Consider the following 18,278-nt stretch of genomic DNA (forward strand, 5'->3'; position numbering starts at 1 on the left):
AGCAAGATATAGCAGATATCTTGGATTCAGGAGGTCAAATGGACTGTATCGCGATTGGCCTGTCTAAAGCATTTGATAGGGTGGATCATAGGAGACTACTGGCAAAAATGAGTGCAATTGGACTAGACAAAAGAGTGACTGAAGGGGTTGCTATATTTCTAGAAAATAGATCTCAGAGAATTAGAGTAGGTGAAGCTTTATCTGACCCTGTAGAAATTAAGAGGTGAATTCCTCAAGGCAGTATTATCGGACCTTTATGTTTTCTTATATATACAAATGATATGAGTAAAGGAGTGGAATCGGAGGTAAGGCTTTTTGTGGATGATGTTATTCTCTATAGAGTGATAAATAAGTTACAAGATTGTGAGCAACTGCAACGTGACCTCGAAAATGTTGTGAGATGGACAGCAGGCAATGGTATGTTGATAAACGGGGTTAAAAGGCAGGTTGTGAGTTTCACAAATAGGAAAAGTCCTCTCAGTTTTAATTACTGCGTTGATGGGGTGAAAGTTCCTCTTGGGGATCATTGTAAGTATCTGGGTGTTAATATACGGAAAGATCTTCATTGGGGGTAATCACATAAATGGGATTGTAAATAAAGGGTACAGATCTCTGCACATGGTTATGAGGGTGTTTAGGGGTTGTAGTAAGGATGTAAAGGAGAGGGCATATAAGTCTCTGGTAAGACCCCAACTAGAGTATGGTTCCAGTGTACCGGACCCTCACCAGGATTACCTGATTCAAGAACTGGAAAAAAATCCAAAGAAAAGCAGCTCGATTTGTTCTGAGTGATTTCCGACAAAAGAGTAGCGTTACAAAAATGTTGCAATGTTTGGGTTGGGAAGAATTGAGAGAAAGAAGAAGAGCTGCTCGACTAAGTGGTATGTTCCGAGCTGTCAGCGGAGAGATGGCGTGGAATGACATTAGTAGACGAATAAGTTTGAATGGTGTTTATAAAAGTAGGAAAGATCACAATATGAAGATAAAGTTGGAATTCAAGAGGACAAACTGGGGCAAATATTCATTTATAGGAAGGGGAGTTAGGGATTGGAATAACTTACCAAGGAAGATGTTCCATAAATTTCAAATTTCTTTGAAATCATTTAGGAAAAGGCTAGGAAAATAACAGATAGGGAATCTGCCACCTGGGCGACTGCCCTAAATGCAGATGAGTATTGATTGATTGAATGATTGATTGATTGATTGTTTTAATCGTGTTTTCACCCAGAACGTAAGTGCACTAGGTGGACCAGGTTTTAGTCTAACTATGGCAATGCCTCTCATACAACTATTCTTAAGTTTCCTACGGAATAGAACATTAAGATAGAAATGGATTAGGAATATACATCGTGATTATTTTGAAGTCCATGGCAAAACTGTAGCATACATACATCATTTTGAGAATAAGTCTGAGGTTAGAGAAGCCATTTCTCTTCTTCCAAACTATTCGTGTTCCTCGAAAAATTTAATTTAGATAGAATATAACTGATATGTGATATTCCGTCAGTGTCTATGTGCTTCAAAGTGTCGAGTGATTTAGATGCAAGTTTATTTTACAATAATCTGTGTTTGCCTGCGGAAATGTTTGGTTGTATCTTGGAGTATAATAAAACCTATAAGTGTGACAGGTGGAGCAATCTGTATACTGTTACACAAAAGAAATAGTGACTTAGAGGGATCATCTGGTTTTGTAACGTAGGGTTTTACACTGCCAACAGCCTTCCGATTCATGTTGTGATTAACTGTTATCAAGAAAACTGTGCCGGACTGAAGCTCGTGAATGTGGTTAAATATCAATGTTTAGTCAATAGTTCCTGCATTAATGTTCTTTAATAGGTAAAAACCTATTATATCTTTAGTGTCTGAACGTTTCGTTACTTCACTGTGTGAAGTGCTGTTATGCCATATGTCAATATTATGTTAACATTACCAGGGCCGTTCGTTGGGTTAACAATCATTACGGGTGTACTTGGGCTGAGTAACTAAGACGGTTAAGGCGCTCGCCTTCTGACCCCAAGTGGCAGATTCAATCCTCGCTCAGTCCGGTGGTATTGGAAGGTGCTCAAATACGTCAGCCTCGTGTCGATAGATTTACTGGCATGTAAACGAACTACGGCAGGACTAAGTTTCGGCACTTCGACGTCTCCGAAAACCGTAACAAATGTAGTTAGTGGGACGTAATAACATTATTATTTCGGGTGTACTTCCTATTCGTTGGGTGCTGAATTTAAGAAATTGTCCACCACTTCAACAGTAAAGCAACAAAGTGTTTCACAGTTCTCATGAGAGAGAATAAATCGAGGAATTTCGTACCTTAATTAATTTTGAGTCCGCCTCTGTGGTGTAGTGGTTAGTGTGTTTAGTTGCCACCCCCGGAGGCCCGGGTTCGATTCCCGGCTCTGCCACGAAATTTGAAAAGTGGTACGAGGGCTGGAACGGGGTCCACTCCTCCTCGGGAGGTCAACTGAGTAGAGGTGGGTTCGATTCCCCTCTCAGCCATCCTGGAAGTGGTTTTCCACTTCTCCAGGCAAATGCCGGGATGGTACCTAACTTAAGGCCACGGCCACTTCCTTCCCCCTTCCTGGTCTATCCTCCAATCTTCCCATCCCCCATCAAGGCCCCTGTTCAGCATAGCACGTGAGGCCTCCTGGGCGAGGTACTGGTCATCCACCCCTGTTGTATTCCACGACCCAATGTCTCACGCTCCAGGACACTGCCCTTGAGACGGTAGACGTGGGATTCTTCGCTGAGTCCGAGGGAAAACCAAACCTGGAGGGTAAGCAGATTAAGAAAGAAAGAAAGAAAGAAATTTATTTTGAAACATTCAAAATGATGTTAGAAGTATCATTTTGACAGTTTTATCATGTTTTCCTTCTATCCAGCGAAGTGAAATGTAAGAAAAAGCGTTATTTAACGAATTGAAATTTATATATAATCAGCGTGTGTTGGTCTCTTTTCTAGTAGAATATATGTGATTCTTGTTTGCGAAGTGTTTTCATAAGTGTAAAATTGATTTTCCCTATGATATTACATTTATCATGTTAATTTACCGCCGTGTATATAATATATACGTGATATTTTCGTGTTACCCAATATCAGCAATCCGGCTACTTCGACCGCCATGTTCTTTTTATATTACGATCTGAGGATTGGAGTCGGTCTTGGTCCAAGACCAACTCCTCAGAGCTCAAGGCACGTGTCGATTAGTGACAACATGGCAGTAGGTGCGGGGCAAGCGTAGGTTTAATGTGACCGTGGATACGGGTTTAACGTAATAATTGTGAAATAGGTAATTTCACCGCCTTCATAATGTACAGGCCGTACGGTACAAAGCGCGCCAAACCCATCAGCTGATCGATTAGAGCGGCTAAACGAATGTTATGAGATGCATTTCCGAATACAATAGTGATTGCGAGCATTCTTTGTATAATTGTGGCTATTGAAAGGCAGACCTTTATTTTTAAGTTTATTGCCTGCTTGTTCTCTATATTTATCACATCAGCATTTACGTAAACAGCTCTTATCGAGATAATGAGACCACATCGTTTTTAGGTTAGGTGTATTAATTTTACGTGGTGAATAAGGTAAACTCAACGGACGTAATGCTTCTCGTGGAATTTATCCAATGAATTGTTACTGTATAGCATGTTTTTGTGGACCCGGCGAGTTGGCCCTGCGCTTAGGAGCGTGCAGCTGTGAGCTTGCCTCCGGGAAATAGTGGGTTCGAGCCCCACTGTCTGCAGTCCTGAAGATAGTTTTCCGTGGTTTCCCATTTTAACACCAGGAAAATGCTGGGGCTCTCCCTTAATTAAGGTCACGGCCACTTCCTTCCCACTCGTAGGCCTTTCCTATACTATCGCCGTTATAAGACCTACCTGTGTCGGTGCGAAAGCCAATTGTAAAAAGTTTTTGTGGAAATATACAATGTCTGACAGTAACCCAGATGATCAGTAACCAAGTTAACCTACATTTATGTTATTTTTTGGATTAGATAATTCGAGAAGGTGCGAAGGAAAAGTAGAAACCAGTCTAAAATGTAGAACTAAATGCAGTTTATAAACTCCAACCTTCTATTACATGATTACGGCATTATTATACATACACTTTAAACAATTTAAATTAAACTATTGCTGGTAGACAATATTTAGTTGTAACAAACAATGCAAATTAATTCCTTGAAGAATAGTGCCAGAAGTTCCAAGAAAAAAAACCAAGAAAGCTGCGCTCTGTGTATGATCATCTGGAGGTATGGTGGCAAAGCTTTGTTGTTTTTATTTATTTTTACGTTCATTGTCTCCATATTTTTATTAATGCACAATAATTATGAATTGTTGGGTAGATGGTGGAGTAAATCATTGACCACTTTGGTCACATGTTAAGCCTACTACTTCTAGAATTACCTAGACCTAACTTAAGAGATATGAAGCGATTACAGGTGTTAAAGCTCTCATCTGTTATATGAATACAACATTTGGGAATATTTCTTAATTATAAGGCACAGCCGTATCATGTGCTTGCATTGTGCGGGTCGGACGGAGGAAACCGTTCGCCTCTTTGCTTGACGTCATCCGAGTTACAGTACGGCCTGTATATCTCGAATGCAGTGGTATTTCGAGTCCGCGTGTGATTGTACTTCGTGACTATCAGTACTAATAAAGAGGCATTTGTGTCGCCAGTTGATTTTACGTGGAATCTTAAAATACCTGTAGGCTATTATTTCGTGTTTGAACGTACTACCGTATAGGTTATGTGTTTGTTTACCATTATGTTTCATTGTTGATGTTATAATTATTGGTGTCTTCTTTGAATGCAGTGTGCATATATTCGGCTAACATGGATCGATCGTGTTGTATACCTCACTGTAGGTCAAATTACGGAAATTCTTCGGATTTGTCCGCTCTCACCGAAGGATAAAGTCTTCGAGAGAAATGGATTCGGTGCATTGATAGCGAAAATTTTCCTGTAAATATGAAATTGTTGTGTGCATCAAACATTTTAACTCTAAGTTTATAATAATAATAATTTCATGTGGCTATTTCTAGCCGAGTGCAGCCCTTGTAAGGCAGACCCTCCGATGTGGGTGGGCGGCATCTGCCATGTGTAAGTAACTGGGTGTTGCTGTGGTGGGGGATAGCGTTGTGTGTGGTTTCCGAGTTGCAGGGATGGTGGGGATAGCACAAACCCCCCAGCTCCCGGGCCACTGGAATTAACCAATGGTGGTTAAAATCCCCGACCCGGCCGGGACCCTCTGAACCGAAGGCCTAGACGCTGACCATTCAGCCAACGAGTCGGACGTCTAAGTTTGTTGTCCGCAAATATATATTTCTCGTCGGGAATAATGAACCTATTCGCATCCCTAGCAAATATCTTAACTTGTCACTTGAGACCTACCTATTCAACAATCAGCTTTCCCATATCACATATCACTGCCACTGAGAGACGAAGAAGCGTCTAAACATTGGTGTGAATAAGTTAAGACAGATAATTTCCAATCTTTTACGACAAAAATGTGACTCCATTCAAAGTGATTGCGAAAGATTATAGTGTTCTCAAGACATACTATCGAAATTCATCGATATGAAAGTGACGAGTGTCCTAGAAGTGCACATTTATTTTACAATTATTGCTTTACTAGCAGAAAAATTTACTTTGATATTAGGATTTTAAGGACAAGACGACCTGAAGTGTGACAGACAAAATGCGGAAACTCTGATAACTCATCTTGATAGTTATGAAGACAGTAGTATTGAAATGAGTGATAGTCTTTATTTTGGAGAACTCCCTGAAAAATGAAGCCCTTGCTTTTGCCTTGTGTTAGCCTTTGTAAGTAACGATAATAATTCAATTGATGTGTGGAAGTGTGGTATTCCTTCGACAACAATTATAAAGGAGTGTGTAAAAATTCTGGCCAGTATTTTTATCAACAATTATACGAATATATCAAATGAAAAGAAAATATCAAAATAAATTGCCACGAAACTTCAAAAGGAGGGAACCAAGAGGAATTGTTTGTCGGATGTGTGTCGTGTTAGTTTTAGTCAATTTCAATATTTTGGTGAATGATGCATAATAGGCATGCTGTTATAGTGTTAATAACCGGAAAACTAATTATTTGCTTGGTGTTGTGTCAATTTATTCTTAAGTCCGTATTCATGTCTTAACTGAAATTTGTTTAAGTATTGATAAGTTGAAGTTTGTTGTAATACTTTTTTTCTTTTGCCAGTCATTCAAAGTCGCACTAACATATCAGAGGTTTTCGGCGACGTAACGATGGGAAAGTTAGTGGCCGCCCCCCCCCCAAGCATTTGTCTGGTGTGAAAATGGGAAACCACAGGACTGCCGCCTGTGTGATTCGAACCCTTCCATCTTCTGAATGCAAGCTCACAGCTACTCAGCTCTGACCACGCGACATACTCAAATGCTTTTCAAATCCGCTTAAAGCATCTTACTCTCCTAGATACCGAGCGAGTTAGCCGTGAGGTTATGGTCGCGCAGCTGGATCTACCCTCTGTTGAGGTTCCTTTTCGACCTTTGGTTCTGTTCAGATTCCATCGCTTCCATCGCTGTGTTTATATCGAGGCCTTCCTTGAGTAGTTGACGTGATTTCGCGCTGGGTTGGCCTCTTGTCTCTTTTGTGGTGGTGTTGCAATCAAAGACCTGGGCTGCGGTCTTGTGCGGCCAGTTGTTTAATTGTCCTTTTCTTCGGTTGTTAGTACGCCACACTTTTATCAATTTAACTATTACGTCCATCACATGCCGTAGCACAATTCATTGCCCGTAAGGAATATACGAGAAATAATCACTTGCCTCATTACCACAGAATCTCATTAACTCAGTCTATGAACTTCTTGGCAGATATCGCTAAAGGTCCTAGGGAAGAAAAGCACTGTACTATCTTGGGGTAAAGTGAGAATTACAACATGAAGAGAATTAAAACACTTACCTTCATAAGCTTCCTCTCGCAGGTTAAACTGGCCATCAGGATGATTGGAAGCATCATGTCTTTTTCTCTTTCGCTGCTATGGAGACGGATTCCTAAGATCCGTTGTAACTGGTTCGCAAGCTCAACAATGGTCTTCTCTGAATCTTGATCTCTGTTACTGGCAGGGATGGAAATGGGGATTCCTTTGCATACCTCTCATCCAAGAAGTTCATCCAACTCCTAAATATTGTTTAGTGATCTGTTACAACGTCAAACTGCGAGGGCTTCTGATAAGCAGATAGTCACTGGGAACAATTGGCTGGGCTTTCGAATTCACCAAATTATTTTCTCATCGTTCTCAAGATAGGAATGACCCCTTACTGGGAAAGTTACTGTTTTTTTTATCACGTCCAGTATGTTGAAGAGAAACTGGAAGAAAGTGAAGATTTTCTGTTGTCCACTATACGACTCATAGAACATAATCAGGTGCTTTATATTAGAGCAGTTGTACATGAAGCGATTCAACTTCTCTTTTCGCTTTCATGCTCCTGATACACATGAAAAACGGTCTGGGAAGTGGACAGTACGTGGACGTTATACGCAAACACAGATAAGTGTCTCTCGTAGTAGACAATTTGTTGAGATGTTAGAAACAGCCAAATTTCTCACAGTCGAAGCAAATCGCCTCAAATTCACGTTGACTTTTTGATTTCTCCTTATGTCTTATTTTTATTAAATAATATGCTTCTGTTTTGTTTAGCTTATCTCCTGCTGCTCGTTCATTCATCGCGAGAAGAATACAATGAGCTGCCCCTTCCCCTGCAGGAATGTCGATGAGCCCCTTCTTTCCCTGTACGCTCGTTCTTTCTTCAGCTCATTTCTCTGGAGGGAGCTCTTTCTTTCACAGATAGAGTTGCTTACTAGGAAGTTCAAATGAACATCAGCAGACGGAGTGTGGATGGCCTTTTTTTTTTTCTCCAAAAAATGCATTGAGCCCCTTCTTTCCCTCTAACCTTCATATGTTGGGTATTGCTTGGAAATGGCCTTCTATGGTGCTCTTCTTCGCCAGTGGACCTACTGTTTGCTTGTGTAGAGTTCCAGTATGGCCTTTGATCCACATAAGATTAAATTACTTTCCGTTTTCCTTTGCTTGGTGTTAAATAATGGCACTCAGCGCTGTGTTGATGCCGAGAAAAAAGGTGTTCGCTGCTTGTACAAGTCTGAGAAATGAGATTGCACAACGCAGCATTCCGCAGCACACGCTCCATTTAAATTGAACGTGTTGCGCACAGTATGCAACGTGCAAACTTGCTAATTTAAGCTTGCAGACCTTAGAAAACCCTGACACCGAGTTCGATAGCTGCAGTCTCTTAAATGCGGCCAGCCCTGAAGATGGTTTTCCGTGGTTTCCCATTTTCATACCGGGCTAATGCTTTATCTCTACCTTAAATAAGGTCATGGCTGCTTCCTTTCTACTCTTAGCCATTTACTGTCCCATCGTCGCCATAAGAGCTATGTGTCGATGCGATGTAAAGAAATAAAAATAACATATTTGCAACATTGTTATAGGACTGTCGTATTGGTTCTATTATGTCAGTGTACTTGTTTAGGATGGTCAAAAAACAGTGGCAAGCGCTTCACCAGTATGGCTCGCTATTGGAATTACCACTTCACCATTTGTAAATCCGACATACCTAAGAATTACAACCAGCTGAGCAATATGAAACATGTCTGATGTCGAACCTACGCTCTATGAAAATTATTTGGTTTCCTTGTTTTCCTCTGTAATAAATGTACTAGTCTTATCACCCATTATTTCGATTAGCTCGTCGCAAACACTGGAGGACAGATAAGAGGGTTTCCGTCGACCCTGGTTGCCATATTTCGCTAAGTTAAATTTTAAAGAATGTTCATACTATGCGATCAAATGTAATATTTACAAGTAGATCACATTTTGCTGAGAACGAAGGAAAGCTAACACGTGCAATGGGAAGAACGTAATCACTGATACTACTCTTTGCAGAATTTTGAACCAGTATCGTTCTTTTTTGAATTGAATTTCGAAAGAGCTGTCGATTCGACGATCTTGTGTATGTCGTGTACTGATCAGTTTGTACAAATGTACAAGGCGTTCTTCCCGTCGGAGAATTCCTAGAAACAATGAGTGCGACTTTTACTGGCCCGTCAAACAGGACGCCTCTATTTTCTTTTTACAATTTGCTTTACGTCGTACATAAACAGGACGCCTGGAAAGCAGTACGGTACACATTTCACGTGTATGGATAATACGTAAGCTGCTTTATTTTGATCTGTTCACCACTTAAATGATTTTGAAAGATAATGGAACGTGAAAAGTCTATTTTATGATCTTTATAATGCTTTCTTGAAGCCGAGAAATCACTATAAAAATTTTGACATTCAACCCGACTTCTATTACACCAAACATCCTGGACTTTGCTAGTAATGATCCATTATCATTTTCTGTTCTCTTCTTGTCTAGGTTTCAGCAAAGTAACTGGACGTCCGGTTAGATTTTTCCGTCGCTTCTCATACTCATTCTCAATAGTCTTCTTGGAGAGAAGGTCTATCACCATCACTTCGTCGACACACGCATTTGAGTGGACCTCGGTTTGATCCTCCATAGACTTGCGAGTGAAACCGAGCTGGAAAAGATTGAGAGTCTCTTTCTTTCTTTTCTTTGCGCTTCTTTAGTCTCTCTTCTTTTCGGAATTTGTTAGAAGTGACCCGTAAATGACGTGAGGAAGAGGTGATTTGAGTGATATTGGGACTGGAGATATGTACGGAGGTGACCCCAGTGGATGGAGGGTGTCATTCGTCCCGCTGTAGTCAGTTATGACCAGATGTCTCCAAGATTTTATAAGAAATTACGAAATCACAGTATTCAATTTGAGAGTGAAATATATCACACTCCTTCACTTCGTTCGTCAGCGTCATCTAACTCATTTGCAGTTTTGAGGATTGAAGAAAAATGTAGTGTTGTTGAGTGTGCTTAGTTCTGGCCGATTTATCTTCTATCCACCTTTCTTTATTTTTTCCTAAAAAGTAATGAATGTGTACATATTGACAAGGAGATTAGGCTATAATATCGCACGCAGTCGGCGAATAGCAGCACATTTCATAGGTTTACATAGTCTTGATTTTAATTCTTCTATATAAGTAAAATTACTTCTCGGGGTTGTTACTGCGCCCCCGGCAAGCGTAAAGGAAGGGTCTCTTCTGTCTGCTACTTCAGGAATCGTTTAACATCATTTTTCTGTTTCCTAAACGTGCGTAAATGGTACCGAAGCACCACATTAATTTCTATCATTCTTGTATTACTTACCTTAAGTAATTACCCTGCCATTACAAGGACCAATGGTTGAAATTACAATAAATTCCATGTTAAGAATATGTAATGTCTCCGACTGAAGTCTTTCCAGTACAGAAGGTCGTTCAGGATCTCTGGTAACGAGTTTTAAGGCCGCTGGCGGCGCTGTTATCAACTTGAGCACGTCAAAACCGGGAGTGATAATTCACTTCAGTACTGAGATCGTGTGTGTAGAGTTTCGTGGCATTAGCTGCAACGATACCGAAGCGGATTGAATCTTGCTGGGAAGGCTACATAACAGCCCTTTCTGATGCTGAATATAGCTATTTTGCAATCCAAGAGATGTGCAAGTAGATTGATTCCTTGATAAAAGAACGGGATCAGTGCTGTATTGAATAAAAAAGGCAAAGGCCGACTGGGTTTAATTTCAGAGGGGAATGAACAGGCAAATCCACGACCAGCCAGTACACCAGAAGTGGTGAGGAAAGTGAAAGCCCTTGTCTCAGTTAGTAACCCTGCCCCCGCCCGCCACCAAAGGACTATCGCATGTAAGTTGGGGATGTCTGTTTCAACAGTTAACACCATAATCAACAAGGACCTGCAATTAGAAAAGCGCCATACACGCCGAGTTCACAAGCTGTAGTCTCGTCACATTTCGGAACGTCGCACTACCGCAATAAAGTTGCATGAAGGCTATCTGGCAGGAGACAGATGGAAACATGTGGTGACATTAGACGAAGCTTATGTGTACCTTAGTGACTGTAACAAACCCCGGACGATTTACTACCGCCCTAGAGACCACACAAATTATGAATCATTGTATAAAGAATGCCACGAAAGTTTTCCAAGGGGTTTCATGATCACCACTGGATACTACAATGGCAAGCTAACCATTCGCCGTGTCGCTAATAATATGAAAGTGAACTCTACATACTATCAGCAAGTATGGGAGGGCGAAAAATCAGGTATGAGTATATCAAGATGAAGCATCCATCGTTCGGCTGGTCTGTTCTTAGAGAGAATGGAGATGGAAACGGGAATTCGTGCAATTCCTTTTACTGACATTCCGGTGAAGACACCCGATGGGTCACCCATGGACTTCTATGCATTTCGACTCCCAAAAAGGCCTTAGCAAATAGACGTCCACGCACTATCGATGGCCTCTGGAAAGCTTGTCAGGAAGAGTGGGATAAGATGAAACATGTTAGCTTTGCAGAAATGTCTGCTGCAATAGAAATTACGTTGTCAGGCTGTAGCTAGAAATGCTGGCTTTCCAACTGAGCATGATCGTTGGTAGAGACATGGCTTTCCATAAGCTATTTACTTTCAAACATCGTCCCCAGAGATCCCGAACGACCTTCTATACATTCAGCAGTGTTACAATTGATGACAATGGACTTTATGAAGGGGAGTTAGGGATTGGAATAACTTACCAAGGGAGATGTTCAATAAATTTTCAATTTCTTTTCAATAATTTAAGAAAAGGCTAGGAAAACAGCAGATAGGGTATCTGTCCTAAATGCAGATCAGTAGTGAATGTTTGAATGAACTAACATACCCTACCGGTACTTTAAAAAAGTATTTTATTAAGGAGAAAATTAAGGAATGTAGTAACCTTAAATTCTTATCAATCAACAATGAATGGAAGCGTTCAACCAGTTTCACTACAGACACATTCCTCAGATTAAGATGGAGCTCTTTACCGGTTGAGAAAATCTGAGATAAACGCTCCAATAGTACAAGTATTCACTTTGATAAAGAACTTATGGGCAGGAAACAAGTATCAACTAAGGACTGAAATGATGATGGACTAACCAGGGCTACGTTCTAGGAATAGTTTAAAGAGGACTTGTGTGTTGCAGGAAATACTCAGCAGAAAGATACAGCAGTGATTTAAAGGAAGCTCAACTAAATATTGTCTTCAGTGTTTTATAACATATGCCAGTTTCATAATATGAATAGTATTTTAAATATAAGAAAACGACGCCGGTAATAATGTGCCGTGAAGCGCATAAAAATAGTACTTTATTTATTCATACAACCAGTAAAGCACGTGCAGTACTTACCGGTACTGTCGGATTCAAAATTATTTAGACTCGAATTTAAACCTCTATAAATATTAAATCACTGGGCCGATATGAACTTAAAATACATTGAGAGTTATCTCATTTTGTTCTACGTTTAGAAGTGGTATAGAATAGTTTTTCATTGTCTAGTGCTCCAGATATTTTGATGGGATCGGAAAAAATCCAGTTTTTCGAACCTCTGTATACGCATCACCATTTTAAAAGCTCGTACAAAAGATCTTGTCGTGTGATTGTAATCAAATGTTAATATAACGTAGCCTCTAGTGTTCTTAACACGTTTCTGAAGTTATAGACTTTTATCTGTATTAATACAAAATTGTTGTTAACTTCCCGAAGGAATGGTTTATCTGTACCGAGAACTCGGATGAATTCATACTAAGCATCATTAGAAGCACTCCAATTAGTGTTTTTATAAACAAAAATACAGAAACTTGGATCGTGCGTTGATTTTATACGAACTTACAATAATAACAACATATAATAGAAAAAAGGAATGCTTGCCATTCAGTTAACACAGCAATGTTCGGCTCCACGGCTATATGGTTAGCGTTCTGGCCTTTGGTCAGAGGGGTCCCAGGTTCGATTCCCGGTATTCCGGGTCGGGAATTTTAACCATCATTGGTTAATTTCGCCGGCTCGAGGGCTGGGTGTATGTGTCGTCTTCATCATCATTTCATCCTCATCACGACGCGCAGGTCGCCTACGGGAGTCAAATCAAAAGACCTGCACCTGGCGAGCCGAACATGTCCTCAGACACTCCCGGCACTAAAAGCCATACGCCATTTCATTTCAACACAGCAATATATATTACATATTATGGTAACTTACAGGTGGTTTATCCTCACCAGGGCAGCGACGATGAATGCTACCAGTTTCTGACACACACACTGGAGCTTTTGTGGGGAGCAATTCACTGGAAACGACGAACCTGGACTTCTTTCAAAACGTGTCATGATGCTGCTACTATTGAAGAAGCACTTGGGCGGTAAGTGACTCAACGACGATACGGCCATTCATCGTGCCGCCATGACGTGACTTCAGGAACTGTACGCATAATTCTCTTTGAAGTTACCTTGTAATTACATGACGATGAGGAAGGGGAGATCTGAGTGATATAGGTAGTGGTAGATTCTACTGGAAAGAGAGGGGGAGTCTGCCAGTGAATGGAGGTTACCAGAGATCCCCCTGTCCCCAAGATTTTATAGGACACTCCGAGATACCCCGATTTTGGCGGATGATATTTTAATGTTGAAAACATTTCTTTAGCAGACAAATTAGGAGTCCCCGTACCATGAAAAATGTAAAATTAACCAATTTCCTCAATTGTGCCGAAAGTTGAAGGGCTAAAGGGCATGGAAAGTTTCAAATTATGAGCCTTGCATAGCTCTATCAAACTAAAAATACATATTTAGAAATCACTTCCGGCCTAAATGCAATTTCGGAAAAACATCCTAAATCTCTTGTTTATTTACTCGTTTCCTTTTTTATCCAAATCTTAGCCAAATTTACATAATTCTTTCTGTATTGTGCTCCTTTGTTCAGCACCCTCAGGCGTTTTTTTATTTTTTTTGAAAAATGTCCACATCGAATGCAGTTACAAGGGCTTAATTGAATCTCTGCATTGACTCACATTAGCGCTCGTACTGGTGCTTCAGTGAAACAATGCATTGACTCACATTAGCGCTTGTAACTGTAGAAAATAGCAAACTGCTAATCTCATCGACCGGATAACAAGGAAAGGATATTAATTTTTAGGAATGAATAAAAAATATATCCTCACACTTGATTATACTGTATTTTATTTACCTAAAATTCGCAGCTCATATCCCCAGGACGTTTCCAACACCAAATTGCTTGCCTGATGGGCTAGAATTGTGAATTTTGTCATAAAACACGGTATAACACAGTCTTTTTCGTTTATACGCTTTTGTATGTTCAAGATCAGGGGACATTCTGGATCACAAATATTTATTTTTCTTTTTGCACTAACACATCGAAGGTGTTCGAAGACTCAAGGCTAGGATTGGGAAGTTAGCGGCTGTGGCCTTACTTTAGGTGTAGCCTCAACAATTGCGTGGTGTGAACACGGGAATACACAGAAATCCATCTTCAGGGCTTCCGACGATGGGATTCGAACCCACATCTCCCAAACGCAAGCTCACAGCTACGGGACTGTATGCGCACAGCTAACTCGCTCGGTAAATACACTTCTAATCAAGGCGGAATTACCGTATTGATCATTATGTAAGTCTGGAATTGTTGGTGCAGACCTGCACTATTAGTGGTACAATCATTGTGTGTATGATTGAAGTTTGATTTTGAGTTCGGATGTCTAGAACGTGTCTAGCTAGATTTACATCATGCGAAATTCAATAAGACTCGAATTCTACTGCACGCTGCAGAGGAGCGCGTTATTACCTGCATTACATACCGTATTTGAGATACGGCACGAAGAACATAGATGAAGCCAAACTTTTGAACGACGAAGTGAAATTTGATCGCAGCTATAGTCAGTCTTCTTGTGTAGAAGTAATTCATCTTCGTGGTATTCATTCATTGGCGAGTATGACATTTGTCATTCCAGTCTATCAGTGTTGCCGACTATAGATTTGCCAATGCTAAAAGAGAACCACAAGCTCTGATGCAATGCTGTCACTTCCAGTCTACCAAAGCTCATTGTTGTTTTAGAACCTGGCGATCAGTTTTCCTTTGATTTTCTTAATCTTTTCAGAATGTCTTTTACCGGACTCATGCCTCCAGTATTGTTGCTGTAAATGTTGTGGGTCCCACTGGAAAAGACAATCTACCAAAAATTGTGGTAGAAGTTTAACCGATTTACGCATAACCCGGCTGCAGCAGTCTCCAGTTGTCGTAGATCCTATGCCACAGGATCGGGCTTCGAATCTGATCAAGATCATGTGATTGTTGTCGTCCATTGAGAATTCACGTTAAAAGAACTATCTTCCAAGGGACAATAACAGAAGATCCTGACACATAACAAAGGTCTACGGAGATTTGAGAGTTGCCATGGGAGCAGAATTGTCTGATCTAGGAGCTCTTAGTGAAAAACTGGCACTATGGCAGTGAGTGTGGGTTCACCGTTTTCCTCAAAAGTCGGTTATAGAGCGACGCTTTTGCTGCACTTTGACTGAGCAATCCTATCTTGAGCCTACTCTGCTCACCCCTTATGGGGAGAGGACTGGGAAAGGTCAGCCTAACCTCTATTCGACTGGACAGCAGCATCCGTATGCAATCGGAAATTAACAAAGAAAATGCGTTTTCCTACATGGAACGTTCGAACTCTGATAGACACTAACACCGACACTCAGCCGCAATGTCGAACAGCAATTGTGGCTTGTGAATTGACACTGATGTATCTACTCTGAGTGGAACTACACAGGCATTAGGGAATCATCTCAAGGAGCAAGGTGATGGATACACTTTCTTTTGGAAAGGGAGAAATACTTAATAAATTAAGCAAATGCTCCAATCTTCTCTTATATTTAGTCCTATTTTGTCCCACTAGCTCCGGAGAACACGATGCTTATAAAGGGACAATTACCGTTGAAAGTTTGACTTGATTTATATTCGCTTCCTCCGGCTCGACAACACAGCTCTAGCTGTTGGGAGAACAAGGTACATCGGTCCCCATTCTGAACTGCAGCAGCACCACTAGGTATGTCACCATAGTGGAGAAGAACTGAAATCAAAAGAACAAAGTCACAGTCAATAGACAATTCCTCTGCCGACAGTGAAATGTTTGGGAAATTGTACATGGTCTGATATTCGTAAGAAAGAACATGTCCGACTTGGCGGGAGAGAATAGAATGGCCGTTCACTTGGTTCTTATGAATTGTTAGCGTGCTTCTTGTACCACTTGATCACTTCGTAGTTACAATGCTACAATTTGAAAAAAATACTATCGATATAGAAAGAAATACCATCAGTTCGTCATGTGATCTATTACTCGTACTACTTCATCAGTCTTGTTTAGAGTGCGTAGCCGGGCTGAGTGGCTCAGACGGTTGAGGCGCTTCTGACCCCAACTTGGGAGATTCTATCCTGGCTCAGTCCAGTAGTACTTCAATATGCTCAAATACGTCAGCTTCGTGACGGTAGATTTACTGGCATGTGAAAGAACGCCTGTGGGACTAAATTCTGGCAGCTTGGCGTATCCGAAAACAGTAAAACAGGTACTTAGCGGGACGTAAAGCAAATAACATTATTACTGAGTGCGTGTGCTGTTGCTGCTACTTTTATTATTGTTGATAAGTAACATTTGATCCAACTTTTCTTAGTGGTTAACATATATTTCTGTTACCCTTGGAGTAAGACTTGATCGTAGCCTAACGTGCAAGAACCACTGTTAAAACAAAGCAGAAGGCTCCTGCACGTAATAACATAACCTCACTGGACAAAAAAACAATAGTCATCCTAGTGCGCACACACATATGGATCGTTAAGTTTGTATAGATGGCGCATCGAACGGTCCCGTGCTCAACCACACGAGCACTACCTCTACGTGAGCATACCGCAGTAATGATCAATGAGATATTGATGTTTCAAGCGGACAGTGTATGTCAACATGGGTAGATGTAAGGATGAGACAGAGTGGTAAAAAGGGGCAATCATGTTTGGTTGTGCCCATGGTAATACAGTGCGTGAAGTTGCTGGATTTGTTGGCGTTTCGCAGCGGACTGTTCAATGTGTCTACAAGCCGTGGTGTACTATACATGGGCACGAAATATGGCGTCAGAATTATGGTCGCAGAAAGATCCTGACTGAAAGGGGCCGGAGACGCGTTTCACACCTTGTGAATCAAAATTGCGGGTGATTGCTGCAGTCAGTGAGAAAAGGTCCACTCCAACCTGTTGGCGAGATAACATTGCGATGGGAACTGCATGCAAGAGGCTACGCTCACACAGGCACATACAGCTGCGAGCCTTCAATGGGACAGAAATCATCGAACATGAACGGTAGCTGACTGGCGGAACGTAATGTGGTGTGAGGGATCACGTTCTTGCCTGTATTCCAATTACGCACGTCGTTGAGTGCACCGAAGCCCAAATGAGTTATAGGCTGCCTCAGACCAACACCACTTGGCAAAGTTCAACGACAGGCTGAAATAGCTCCACCCAATTAGAAAGAAAGTAACAGCATATCATGAGAAAAACTAGGCTATTACAACTGAAAAGCACCCTCTGTCTGGATAAATTCTACCACATGCGAGACTAAACTCTCGAAACAGTTTTATCCCCAATACTCAGGTTCTTCACAAAAGGTCAGTAAAAGCCAAACATAGAACTTTGGGGAAACCAAATTACGCAGCTGCGTGTATGGTTTACAAACGGTTTCAAACATAGATGGGATGTTCCAGAGTAAATTTTCAGAAACGAGGATATTGGGCGATTCTGCACTATGTAAATGTGAATAAACCCAAACTATGAACCAGCCCTTTGGCTCCTGCAACCTGCACCCAGGAAGATTCAACTGATGGTACAGATAAATAGTGCAGTACTGGGCTGTCGTTGTGCAATTCAGTGCATCATTCTCCGATTTGGATTATATTTCATATGGTTTTCTATTGTACAAAATACGTTCCTCTTTCATGCGATGTCTTTGGTGTATCAGTGTGTTGCAATGTAGCTTGAATATTTGCACGAATAAATAAGGAAGGTTGTCGTTATAATAAGGTAATGATGACTGTTCATTGAGGGACGTACACAATTCTTCCTTAGTGCCGAGATCTTCCTTTGGCCTACATCTAAAAAAAATAGAAAATCTTTTAAAGACAATGGGCCGTAGGCATTGTATAAAAGGTTTGGAAACCCTACTGTTACTATCTGCGCACTTTTTAGCGATAGATTTGTGTACTGGTTTGATGAGTAAGGAGGGAGCGCTTCCGGTTCCGGTAGTACTGCCAACTGAATGGAAATGAAAT

The 18,278-nt window shown here is 40.9% G+C and overlaps 1 protein-coding gene across 6 annotated transcripts in view; it reads right to left on the reverse strand.

Moving 5' to 3' along the window:
- Positions 1-11,868: 11,868 nt before the first annotated feature.
- The window catches only part of LOC136880938 (gustatory and odorant receptor 63a), a 118,212-nt gene continuing 111,802 nt past the window's right edge, over positions 11,869-18,278 (reverse strand). For all 6 annotated transcript variants that reach the window (XM_067153471.2, XM_067153474.2, XM_067153469.2 and 3 more), the window contains one exon: positions 11,869-16,037. In XM_067153471.2, the coding sequence (XP_067009572.2) occupies positions 15,954-16,037 (84 nt within the window). In that variant the 3' untranslated portion in view covers positions 11,869-15,953. The remainder of the gene's footprint in view (positions 16,038-18,278) is intronic.

Source organism: Anabrus simplex, chromosome 9, assembly GCF_040414725.1.
Source record: "Anabrus simplex isolate iqAnaSimp1 chromosome 9, ASM4041472v1, whole genome shotgun sequence".
NCBI classification, from domain to species: Eukaryota; Metazoa; Arthropoda; class Insecta; order Orthoptera; family Tettigoniidae; genus Anabrus; species Anabrus simplex.